The sequence below is a fragment of the Talpa europaea genome, assembly GCF_964194135.1.
Source record: "Talpa europaea genome assembly, chromosome: 1".
Taxonomy (NCBI): Eukaryota; Metazoa; Chordata; class Mammalia; order Eulipotyphla; family Talpidae; genus Talpa; species Talpa europaea.
Window position 1 is genome coordinate 115,490,501 of NC_140073.1, and position 12,339 is coordinate 115,502,839.

Consider the following 12,339-nt stretch of genomic DNA (forward strand, 5'->3'; position numbering starts at 1 on the left):
GATGGGAGAAAAAATCTGACATCTAACTGTTACTTGTGAGCTCAGCTATGGAGGAAACTTCCAGAGTTCTCACCAAAACAATATCTAGGTAAGACCCCCTAGACTTAAGGAGCATAGAAGCCCAAGAAGACAAGAATAGGCAGTAGTTAGCTGTTGAGTGGTCTTCAGAAAGTGGCAGCAGCTCAGGGACATTACCAATGCATTACAGAAATTTGCAGGAGGGAGAGCTGCCCAGTGGATAACCTTCCTGGTTGGGACTAGAGCCAAGAGAAATGTGCTATCCCCATTTGGTACTCTCTTGTTACTGGCATCTCCATGTCTGATACACAATTTACACAAACAGTTTGTTAACCAAAAACATTTTACATAAACAATACATTTATATGTCAAAGCACATGCTAAATTAATCTGTACATTAAAACAACAAAAGTAATGAGACTTGTAAATACCATCTGCAGTGATTCTAATGGCTTAGGATTTTCTAAATTTATCTTTTAGGATACTTAAAAATTTCTTAATTTCATACCTCTCACCATGTAAATGAAAATACAATGCAAAAATAGTATTGGAAAATTGCCAAGAACCAAGTCTTTCAACTACTTAAAGGGAATAAAAACACATTTAATTTAGAAGCATGTTATAACCTTTTATAAAGTGCATGTTGGAAGAGCTAAAGTGCCATATTATATTCTACTACTACTACTAACATGTTTATTATTATATTTTAAGAACTGTTACTAAAAATAAAAAAATAAATCTATTAAGATGTTGTCTCCTTATTCCTTTAGAACCTTTCAAGGGTGAAAGCAGGCTATGTTAAAACATCTGCAAAAAAGAAGTGAGACTCCTTGACAAGATCATTCATTTTCACTAGAAAGAGAATGACCTGACATTCTATAACTCTATATTTGGATGATCAACATGTTCCCCTTGAGCTAGAAATGCTATGATTTTAAATATACACATACTAAACTGTTGAAAAAAAATGTTAAAATGGTTTTCAAGATTTCTCTTACAACTGTAGTCAGTTATTTTCATATGACAATTATCAACAATTATCAATATATTCAGGTTAAATGTCAATGAATAATAGAAGTTATCAGTAGATATGGCACTATGGTTATAACACAAATGGCTTTTTTAACACAGAAATGAGGAGCCCAAACTTGGAGCCAGATAATCAGGTTCAAATTCTTCAAGTCCTGGTTTGTCACATGTTTTGGTCAAGTCCACTCAGTTCCTTCATATGTAAGATATCTCATAGGGTTACTCACCTAATAGGGTTACTATGAGAATTAAATGACAATTTATCTACTACTTCTTTACACTGCATATCCTTTTCATATATGTCTCTCAATCATCATCCACAAGTAAATCCTAAGGTCCATTTTAAACGTAATGTCCTAAAAGGAAGACAAGACTAACCTAAATCAACTTCTTAACTATCGAAACAGCTTCTACTTAGCTGGCAACTTCTGCATTTTTATTTGAGTTTTCCACAAAATGTAAGATACTCTGAAATAGGTCATTTACTAGGTCCAGGTCAACATACATCTGAGTAAACAGAGCTCTGAAGAAAATGAAGTAACAGGATTAAACACAGGGCAGAAACCCATATCCACTGACCGTGATCATTGACTAATGGTGGGTTACTGCACAGAACTATAAAACAGAAATCATGAGCCACAGTTTCTCCCTTCATGGGATCAGTTAGAAAAGAGAAAGAGTGGGAAGAAAGTATTTTAATTAGCATCTACTTTTTATTCACAGGCATTGTCTTATTTAATGTTACTATGGAAACTTAAACCTTTAAAGTTAAAAAAAAGACTTAAATAACAAATGTAAACATTCACGAATTTCACTAAGCAGATGTGATTAGACAGAGTCGGGAGCAGCAAAGGCTATAGCTTAGCTAACTAAAGGAAGTATCTGTATAAAAACATCAACGCAACTGAATGTGAAAGGATACAGAGCAGGATGAACATGAGCAAAAGCATAATTTATTAACTTGGGAATGTTTCTTACCTTTTCTGATCTTACTTTCTCACCTACAAAATAGGGGCAATAATATTACCTACCTTCTCAAGTTATTTTGAAGGTAAGTTGACACTAGTATGTAAAACTAAGTGTTTTCCATGATAAATGCTCAAGAAATATCAGCTGAAAAAGTGAGTCAAATCATAGAAAGTCTTGGCATAGAAGTTAAAAGAAGGTTGAAATATTTCCCTTCAGAACAAAGACTTAGTCTTTCTTGTCTTCACATGTACAACGTATAATGTCTACACTTGAGATCAGCAAAATGACTACAGAATTTAATTCATTATGTACACAGGAGAAGAGGTGACAGAAAATTGAGAAGGATGATAGAATTGTTGTTTTGGCAAAATTTAATCTTGTATTTATATACAGACTGAGGTGAAAATGGGGACAGAGATTAGCTTGGCTATACCTGTACTAGTCCAGCTTGACAACTCAGCCATCCCTGTATGCAAACTTAAACATATGGGAAGGAAACTAAGCACACAGAAAAATAAAAAATACAAGGCATTGTAAATTTTCAATACATATTTATTGAACAAATGAATATTAAAACAATCACTCATAAATAGGATAAAGCATTTTCCAAGCACTTAGCTACAGTGCTTTTCAGTGACCCCCAAGGTCAACAAAATTATATCTCTTCCATTTACTGAAAGAACATTTATTTATTGAGAAGAGAAAAAGAAAGGCATTGGTCAAACTTTCGTGGAAGCTTAGCTCATATTTAAAAAAAAAAGTAGAGGAGAGGTCTCTCAGTCATCCAGACTGACTATACTAAAACTTCTAAAGACTAAGAAGGAAAATCAATGTTCAATTAGAGGTATTACACTCATATTCAAATTATTTTCCAATTGCTCTGCAGAGTACTGTATGCTACAAGAGGCTCCTAAAAAGTCCATAGGTAGATGTCCATAGATAGATTTCTTAAAATTCTGAACCTATAGACTATAAACACTATAGAAAAATGGCAGTTACAAAACTACATGTATGGGGCCTCCCTGGTGGCGCAGTGGTTGAGCGCTGGGTTGCGAAGCTGCCCGCGGACTCTGCAGCACCCCGGCTGCTCCCCGGCCACCGGAGGAGGGTCCCGCATGGCGCGCAGACCTCTCCTGCCGCCTGCTGCTCCCCTCAGCAGTGTACTTCGGTCCTTCTGCCTGCTCTGCTCCCTGCTCTGGCTCTGGTGAATTCTCTCACCCTCCCGCGCTTCTGACTGTACCCAGTGCATGTATAAACAAAAAAACAAACAAAACAAATAAACAAACAAATAAAACATGCCGCTATATAAAAAAAATATATATATAAAAAATAAAAAAAACCTACATGTATGGGATTCAAATGATAATTTCACGATTTTAAAGAATTATGAATTCTATTGCTGATATATTTCCTATCATGATATAGTTTAGATCATTTCTATGACATTGTTAAATCTGGCTCATTCCTTTAATGTGCATATACTGAACACCTAAAGATTACAAATTATTTTTAGTAGCATTGTGAATATGAAAATAAAAAAAACGGTCCTACATTCAAGGAAACACAAAATCTAATTAAAAAATAGACCATAAAGCACTATGACACCAAGCAGAAGTGACTAGGAAAAACTGTCTAAAAGGTAATATAATGGAAAAAAGGCTGATAAACACTGGTATATAGGTTTGGCCATATGGGTTTTTAAAAAGCAGGCAGCCTCAATTAGCTTGTAATCACATTTCATGTAATAGTATTAAAACAATTCATTTCACACATTGACTATAGATATATTCCTACCTGAAGATTTTGAAAGATGAAATAAAATGATATGAGACAAAGACCTACTTGTGAAGTTTTGTGTTAAACTCAGTATTTAACACATTAGATATTTTCTAATGAAAAGATCCACAAATTAATGTATATATCATGTCTAACTCTATAAGACAATACTAAATTTGATTTTATTTTCTGAATAATGGACTCATAATTTCTGATCCTGTTGTTTATGTCTATACTGTACAGCAGTAGCATGAGAACAAAAGAAAAACTTCTTCTACTTATCCTAAAATTTAACCCTCAGGCTGATCCAAAAGCATCAGTAATGGCTAATCTTGATCACCACAAAGAACTAAACATAAGCAATTATCTGAACAAAAAGTTCAGTGTTCAGGTCAGGCTACAATTAACCTGAGTCTCTCCTTTCCCTTCAGTCCTCTTACTCAAGAGACTGAAACAAAAACAAAACAAAACAAAAAAACAAGCTTAGGGCCAACCTGTGCGAAAATGAATCAGGAAATGGTCCCATTGTTAACTATCCTGATTTACCTGTTTAAAATAGGTATATTTCACAACTGGTCCTTGGTGATTAAAAATAAGCATAAAGTACAAGTAAGAAACTTAGTAGCTCCTTTTCATCTTTACATAAATTTTCAAAGCTCTTATTATATTCCAAATGATATCATGTTCATTGAACAAAGAGATTACTTATAGACATCTCCCATAAAGAGAAGGCCATGTTCACTAGTCACACTGCTGGAGTAGCGTGGAAACAGTTACACGTGAAATGTTAATCTCAGGGGATTAGGAAATACAAACAGGTTACACAAAATATGTAAACATATAAACCTTCTAGACACATGGTGAACCCAATCTGATAGAGTAAGCTTAAATACAGTATTGGGATGGAAAGAGGACTGGATAAAAGAACACAAATAAACGATGAACTAAAACACAAAGTTCGTTACAGACATAGAAGTGATGGGCATTGAGAATTAAATACTGAATGTTTCTTTATACTTCTTGTGTATATCTGGAAATTTTCATAATATAATGTTGGGCAAATTACAATTTAAGAGAGATTTTCAATGGTAGACATTCTGAAGGAGAAAAATCAGTTTTTAAGATTGCACCAAAAAAACTGCTCTCCAAAATTGCAATGAATAGCTCAAAACACTCTAGCTCTCTGATGAAATGGCAAATACTGATACAGAGCTGCCAACTATGTCTTTAAATGTCAAAGTAGTATGATGATGATCCAATAAAAGCAATCAAAGTTTGCACAAATATTTGAGAAAACCAGACTTTAACAAAACAATGATCAAAATTAAGTATCCAGGGCCTCCCTGGTGGTGCAGCGGGTTGAGCACAGCACTGTGAACTGTCCGCAGCCTCTGCAGTGTGGGTTCAATTCACAGCTGGCCAGGGAGATTCCCACATGGCGTGGCAGACCTCTCCTGTCATGCCCACTGCTCCCTCAGCAGTGTATTTTGGTCCCTCTCTCTGTTCTGCTCCCTGCTCTGTCTCTGGTGAATTCTCTCAGCCTCCTGCGCCTCTGGCCTGTACCCCAGCTCTTGCATAAAAATAAATAAATCTTTAAAAAACAATTAAGTATCCAGGTATCTATTTTGCCTCACTAAAATAAATTCTTTGATCTTGCTTCAATTTAAGTTTATTAGTAGCAAGTATATGTGGATATACAGAAACAGACTCATAATTTACACTGGAAAGCATTATATGTAAAAGAGAAAATTTAAATAGTGTAGGCTATTTTGCCTTCCCTGCACTTCCTGTTCGCACTTCCAGAAGGAAAACATAGCAATGAGTAGAAACGTACTCCCTTAGCCTGCCTCTTTTAACTAGAATCTCTAAGTGTGAGCATCCTGCTAGAGTGGGCCCGAATCTAGTATATTTGAGCATGCATTTTCCTACAAAAAAAAAAAACTAACCACAAGGAAACTGTGTCTTTCTTAATTATTTTTCAAAGGGAATTTGACAATCAGTAATTATCGCATTATATTCTAACTTCAGAAACTCTCCTCACATAAGCGTACACTGTACTCTATTCATCAGAAGTATTAAAAAGCTCTGGATTGGTGTCAGGAATTGTAGATTCTAGCCCCAGCTCTACTACTAACTAGTTGTATGAGTCTGAACAAGTAACTTAACATCTGAATCTCATTTCCCTCAGCCATAATTAAGGCACTTGGTGATGACAACAATCTGAGGAGGTATAAACCTATAGCCCTGAATCATATAGTGTTTCAAACTAATGCTACTGCAATAAAAATAATTAAGTAATAGAATAAGACAGTTGGTTCAGGGAGTGTCTATGTTCCCTAAAACATTTAAACCATGTATAAATCCATTTTTTTCATAATTCATTAGCTGTACATCTGACTATTCTTATTTACCTAAAAAGCAGTTATTTAATGGTGAATAACACATACTAGCAATCAACAGCTCAGAGGATTAGCAAGGTTATCAATACTAACGAGCTGACTATGAAATCGAACAACTACCCAGAAAGTGAAAAAATTTGAAATTCTTCACTTGAAAACCTGTATTTCCCCAATAACAAACAAACAAAAAAACGGAACAACAAAATCATTAAATAATAGGCCAATATTGGCAGTACATATTCCAGTCTTATTTTTTTTGCAGACACACACACACTTGGAGTTAAAGGTTTAGTTCTTACATTCTACTGTTAAACCCATACATCCTTCAACACTTTATTAACAAAAGTAACACTGCCTTAGAGTTATAAAATAAAACACAATTTCTCCAAAATTGGGGGGAAACTTAAGTCATTTTAAAAATATGATTTTTAAGCCTGTACTCTACAAGATGGTTAGAAATGAAATATTCTATTATGTCAATAAAATGCAAATTTAGGAAAAGGATATAAAGAATTGCTTACTCTGACTAAAGTGGTAGAAATTCACTATCTTAAAGACATAAAAGAACATCACAAAAAATCTGCCCTCATTCCAAGCTTTGTTGCAGTGGTCTGTAAGTCAGGATGCACATTAGAGTTATCTGGGAAGATTTAAAAAAAGCCTGATGAGCAGGCCTCCTATGAACAATTGCATGAGAATCTCTGGAGATGGACACTCAGGCTTCAGCCCCCAAATATCACATGTGGAAGAGAAAGTTGTGAGGGGGCTGCTTTGTTGTTGTTGCTTCTGTTTAAGTGATGAGTTGGCTCAAACAAATAGAAAGGTTCAAGTTTTGTCTTCACCCAAGAAATACAAAAATTAAAAATCCAAGGACTCCCTTCCCATAAATGACCTTTCCCTTTAGTCCCCAATGTCCTTTGTTGTAGCTGACATTATTAAGATGGTGACTGAAGCTACATGAGTGAGGGTGAGTTACTTAGTCTCACTGACTCTCTCTCCCCCATGTATATAGGAAGTATACAGGCTATTATTAAACTTTTTTTGTTTTTTTAAAGTTCTTTTTATTGTTTTTTTATCAAAAAAATCCAAAAGACATTTGTATTAAAGAATAAACATTTTTTAAATAAAAATATATTTTAGTTCTAATAGCCTTCGTTTACTGTATTAAAACCTCAGATGTTGATTATATCTATATAATGAAATAGCTAGCTAAATAAAAGATGTTTTCTACTGAATTTACTTCTCTAAATTTCCTCAAGGTACATGGCATATAGATGCTCAATCTTTGTGTTCCTTAAAAGTTCATAGTACATACATTTTGGAAATCTGTATTATATTACTCAGTGAATTAAGAGCATAAAGTTAAGTATTTTATCTGATGTAGTAACATAAGCTATTGTTTCCAATGTTATAAATTATGTCACTGCTAATAAATGATAGCAAAGTATACTTTAACAATACTAGGAAACATTAGTAAGTGAACAAAAACATAGTGAAATTTAAGAAAAGACACCTTCAGAGTCACCTTGGAATGCTGAGTAGGTAGTCTAAGGTGACACTCAGCTCATCCATATTTGTCTGCTCAAGGCATAATGGAATTGTCAGAATGAGGCCACTTCGTCTGTCTTTTCCTCCTATTAAAGAAAAAAATATATAAATTTAATATGCAACAGATACTAAAGTACTAAATAAATAACACATATTTGAATTCAATGTTACTAAGCAATCATAACTTTAAGATATCAGTGAAAAACTATCCAATGACTTCTTTATATATTTAATTGCTATGAAGCACAGCAAATTATAAAAAATTTAGAAAAATAAGGGGAAAAATTCATCCATGAAATTTAAACTGAAACATAGTAATTATATTGTTTCATTCTCTTCCATTTTGTCTGCATAATATAATCAATTCATGGAACACCTATTGTGTGTCTAGTACAATAAGCATTTACAGGTAATATAAAATTAATTTCCAATCAACTTAGAAAAATGTTAAGTCAAAACATAATACAATGAAATATAGTTTAGGCTGTGTTTTTAAAAGGGATTTAGAAAATAACTATGAAAAAATTGTGTACAACAGTTAAGATTTAAGAAAAATGAATAGAACTTATAAACCAATTCAAGAGTGTCCTGGGGCCTCCCTGGTGGTGCAAGGGGTTAAGCACAGCACTATGAAGCTATCCACAGCCTGTGCAGACAGGTTCGATCCCCACCCAGCCAGGGAACAACCCACATGGCGCAGCAGACCTCCCCTGACTCGCCTGCTGCTCTCCTCAGCAGTGTATTTCAGTCAGTCTGCCTGTTCTGTTCCCCATTCTGTCTCTGGTGAATCATCTCCACACCCACCCCCCGCTCCCCTCCCCCACCTCTGGCCATACCCCAGTTCTTATATGCATAAATAAATAAATCTTAAAAAAAAAAAGAGTGTCCTGTGATAAGAAATAACCTGAGTTAACTCACACATGTCAGGTAGACATACTTTGTTAATGAAGCAATATAGAAAAAGCCCTGTCCAGCTGAAAAGAGTTTAAGGATCTAGAATATTGAAGTCTGACAGACAAGTGGTAGAAGGCATTTACATTTCTTATATGTTCAAGTCCTCTTCAATCTGCCTTTAGCATTATAATGCAATTAATACCTTTATACACAGATAAATTCTTTGAATGCCCCACAAGATTGATATTCACAATGATGTCCATCTACTGACCCAACTGATTTTTATGGCAATTAGACAGCAACAAATATTAAAGGAAACATTTCTATATGATCTCCAGAAATCTATCACTAAAAATTAAAAGGTGTTTAGTTAAAAAGCAATTTCTAGAATGACATGAATGTAACTCATGATGTACTAGCCATAAATGATCTTCTGCCCTTTATTAGATTAGCCATCTAAATTACTGATATTCAATTGCTTTGTTTAACCAAGAAAAATGGCAGTTTCAAATGGTTAAACTTTATAGTCAATAATGATTTCAAGTGCATAAGTTTTTTGTTTAGAATACAGATGTGTTTGATTTTTTTTTTAATTGACTGCACCCATCTTATTCAAACTGTATTCCCTGAATAATTTTGTTGGCTTGAAAAGATTTTCCCTATTATTAAAAAGCTTGAACAACATGGATGGAGCTAGAAGGAATTATGCTCAGTGAAATAAGTCAGAAGGAAAAAGAAAAATATCGGATGGTTTCATTATAGGAGGAATATAGGGGAACTAAAGAAGACATCAGGGGAAAAATAATAATAGCAATACAAAACACAACAAAACAAAACAGACAGACAGAGACATAAACCAGAGACATCCTGCAGGGGAGGGGGAGGGAGAGGGATAAGAGAGAGGGAGGAAGGAGCACAGGGGACTGTGGTGATGGTACATGGGTGCACTGCTGAAGGAATGCTACACCTGGGGGATAGGGAGAGCAAACCAAATGAAAATGCATACATTGTGCAAAAATGAAAAATGATGTAAGAATTCTATAAAATAAACTATTTAAAAAATGAACAATAATGTATAAAATATTAAAAATAAAAAAATTTTAAAAAGCTTGAAAATTACTGGTTGAAATAATTAATGTTCAAAATCAAGAGGGGAAAGCTATAAGAAGTTTCATTTGCGGGCCTCCCAGGTGGTGCAAGGGTTGGGATGCAACCTATGAAGCTATCCGAAGCTGCTACGGCACGGATTCTATCCCTGGCCAGGGAGATAACCACATGGCGCAGTACACATGGCGCAGCAGACCTCTCCTGACTCACCCGCTGCTCCCCTCAGCGTATATTTCAGTCAATCCACCTGTTATGTTCCCCATTCTGTCTCTGGTGAATCCTCTCACTCCCCCACCCCCATATCTCTGGCCTATATCCCAGTTTTCTTATATGCATGAATAAATAACTCTTGGGAAAAAAAAAAAAGAAGTTTCATTTGCTTCTCAAAATCACTAAGGTTTATTCCTTCATTAAACCAAATCTGCAAAACGGTTCAAATTTGGTCTGTGGCATTCCAACCTACTGTAGAATTGTCTTTAGAAGACGAGTATAACATTCAGGACATTTAACCTCATAACTCAATTTTCACTGAAGGACAATAAAATAATCACAAGTGTAAATGCAAAAGAGGGCAGAAGTCAAGAGGAAAAAGACTTTCAAGATAGGTATGGTCAGCAAAGTTAAATGCAGCCCAGAAACAAATGTCATTTACAAGGATTATAAAAGAACAATAATATCTACTCCTGGACAAATAGCCATATTTTTTTTCTCACACTGGTAAGAGAAAGAGAAATTGAGATAACATTTTTAGAGGGTACTCTCACAAAACCTAACACAAATTTAAATTTAAATTCTCTTTAACACTCTTGCTTATTGGAATTTTTCCTGCAAAATTTGTATAAAATGCACAAGCTGTGAATAAGGATGTTTCCAACAATGCCATTCATATCAGAAAAAAGTAGAGAAAACATAGTGCCAACTAAGAAAAGTTTAATACAAAAAAAATTAAAGAAGGAACGGTGCTAGTGAAATTAGTATCTTATTTTGTCCTTTATAATCTTTACAACCTACACCAAGAAAAATATCCCAATTTACAGAAGTAGAATATACTTTGTAAATATTAAGATAATTCTGATACAACCTAAAGAGACTAAGAAAGAAAAGGCAAGACAATATAGTCCAAATAACTCCAAATAGGTTGGCCACAGTACCTATTTCTAAAGCATATGCAAATTTACTCAGTGATGAAAAAATTCTAGAAAAGTGCTACACCCATTTCACTGCTCTCACACTTGTAGAATGTGTTCATTTCTCCTTGATTCTTCTTAGCTGACATAGACTTTGGTTTAATAACTCAAGGTAAATTCAAGCCTGTATGACCAAGTTCAAATGATAAAAAGTGAAAACCATGTACTGTATTTCCTAACTTCTCCAGCACATTGAAATTTTCCCATAGGAAGAGGGACAACAAAAGCTAAGAGACTGGGTATCATCTAAACTAATTATGCTGTTTTTCAGAAATACTTATTTAGATTCTGGTTCGTCAATATCCATGGCCTGGATTAATTACTGCATTTTATAAAAGAAGTAAGATGCCATGACATTGCCCTTGTACAGGTCACTTTAATCAAATTACAAAACAATAAAAACTGGCTTGCCAATTACCAACAGTGAGAGAGCCCGTTCACACAGCTATCTAAAACAGGTTCAGAAATACCCTGGAAACAAACCTTCATAAAACAATAAAATGTAGTTCTGTCAAACTTATAAGAGCTTAAACAAGTTTATACATCAAACATCAAAATGAAAACATACCTGAAAGGAAGGCAAGTTTTTTCTTCAAAATGGGTAGTATTACTGAGGCCTCCATTTCACTCCAGCAACTTCCTGAACCTGAAATGCCCAAAAGTAAATGTCAATTGTTAGATAATAATTACTGTGAAACACATACTTGTGGTGGCTTATTCCAGAGCTTCTCAATTATCACTGACATTTTGAGTTTGATAACTTCTTTTCCTAAGATTTTTCCTGTGGACTATAGCAGCATCCCTGGTTCCTACAGACTAAATATCAATAGCACTCCCCCTTCTTCTCTGTTGTGATAACCAAACTGTTTCTAAGACATTGCCAAATATCCCCTGTAGAAATATCACTATACCAATGTCAAAATCACAAACAGTAAGAATTACTAGCTTTAGGTTTTTCAGAGCAATCCTTTCAGGCTATCACAGTGCCAAGTATATAGCAGTTAGTCAATAAATTATTTGTTGAATAAAGGAATAAATCAATCAATCAAACAGGCAACCTCTCTATTTGTTTTCTCATTACACAGCTGAATTCCAAATATCTAATTTTTCCATTTCACTATTTAAAGGCTTCCTCTGACTTTTCATATTTTCGTTTCCTCATAACATGTGGTGACATTTTATACAGTATTTACCTCAAGCTATTTCCAACTACTGTTTCAATTTTTGTTCCCACTGTTAACTGTCTCCTACTCTCCATACTTCATATTTTTAAATTCTCTGGGGAAAAAAATCTGATTAACTCAGATGATTCTTTTATACCAGGGCATAATTTATTGTTCTTAGTTTAGTTTTGTAGAATCCACTTGGGTACAGTCAAGGATTAAGAATTAACACAAAAACCACAAGATGGG

General features: G+C 34.5%; 1 protein-coding gene across 1 annotated transcript in view; it reads right to left on the reverse strand.

The window, feature by feature from the left end:
- SESTD1 (SEC14 and spectrin domain containing 1) overlaps positions 1-11,559 on the reverse strand; it is a gene marked incomplete at its 3' end in the record, with an annotated part of 63,769 nt that extends 52,210 nt beyond the window's left edge. Inside the window, exons 1-2 of the mRNA XM_084235822.1 lie at positions 11,496-11,559; positions 7,717-7,825 (exon numbers count right to left, since the gene is read on the reverse strand). Coding sequence (XP_084091948.1) covers positions 7,717-7,825; positions 11,496-11,550 — 164 coding nt within the window. The 5' untranslated portion in view covers positions 11,551-11,559. The remainder of the gene's footprint in view (positions 1-7,716; positions 7,826-11,495) is intronic.
- Between the last annotated feature and the right edge of the window lie 780 nt (positions 11,560-12,339).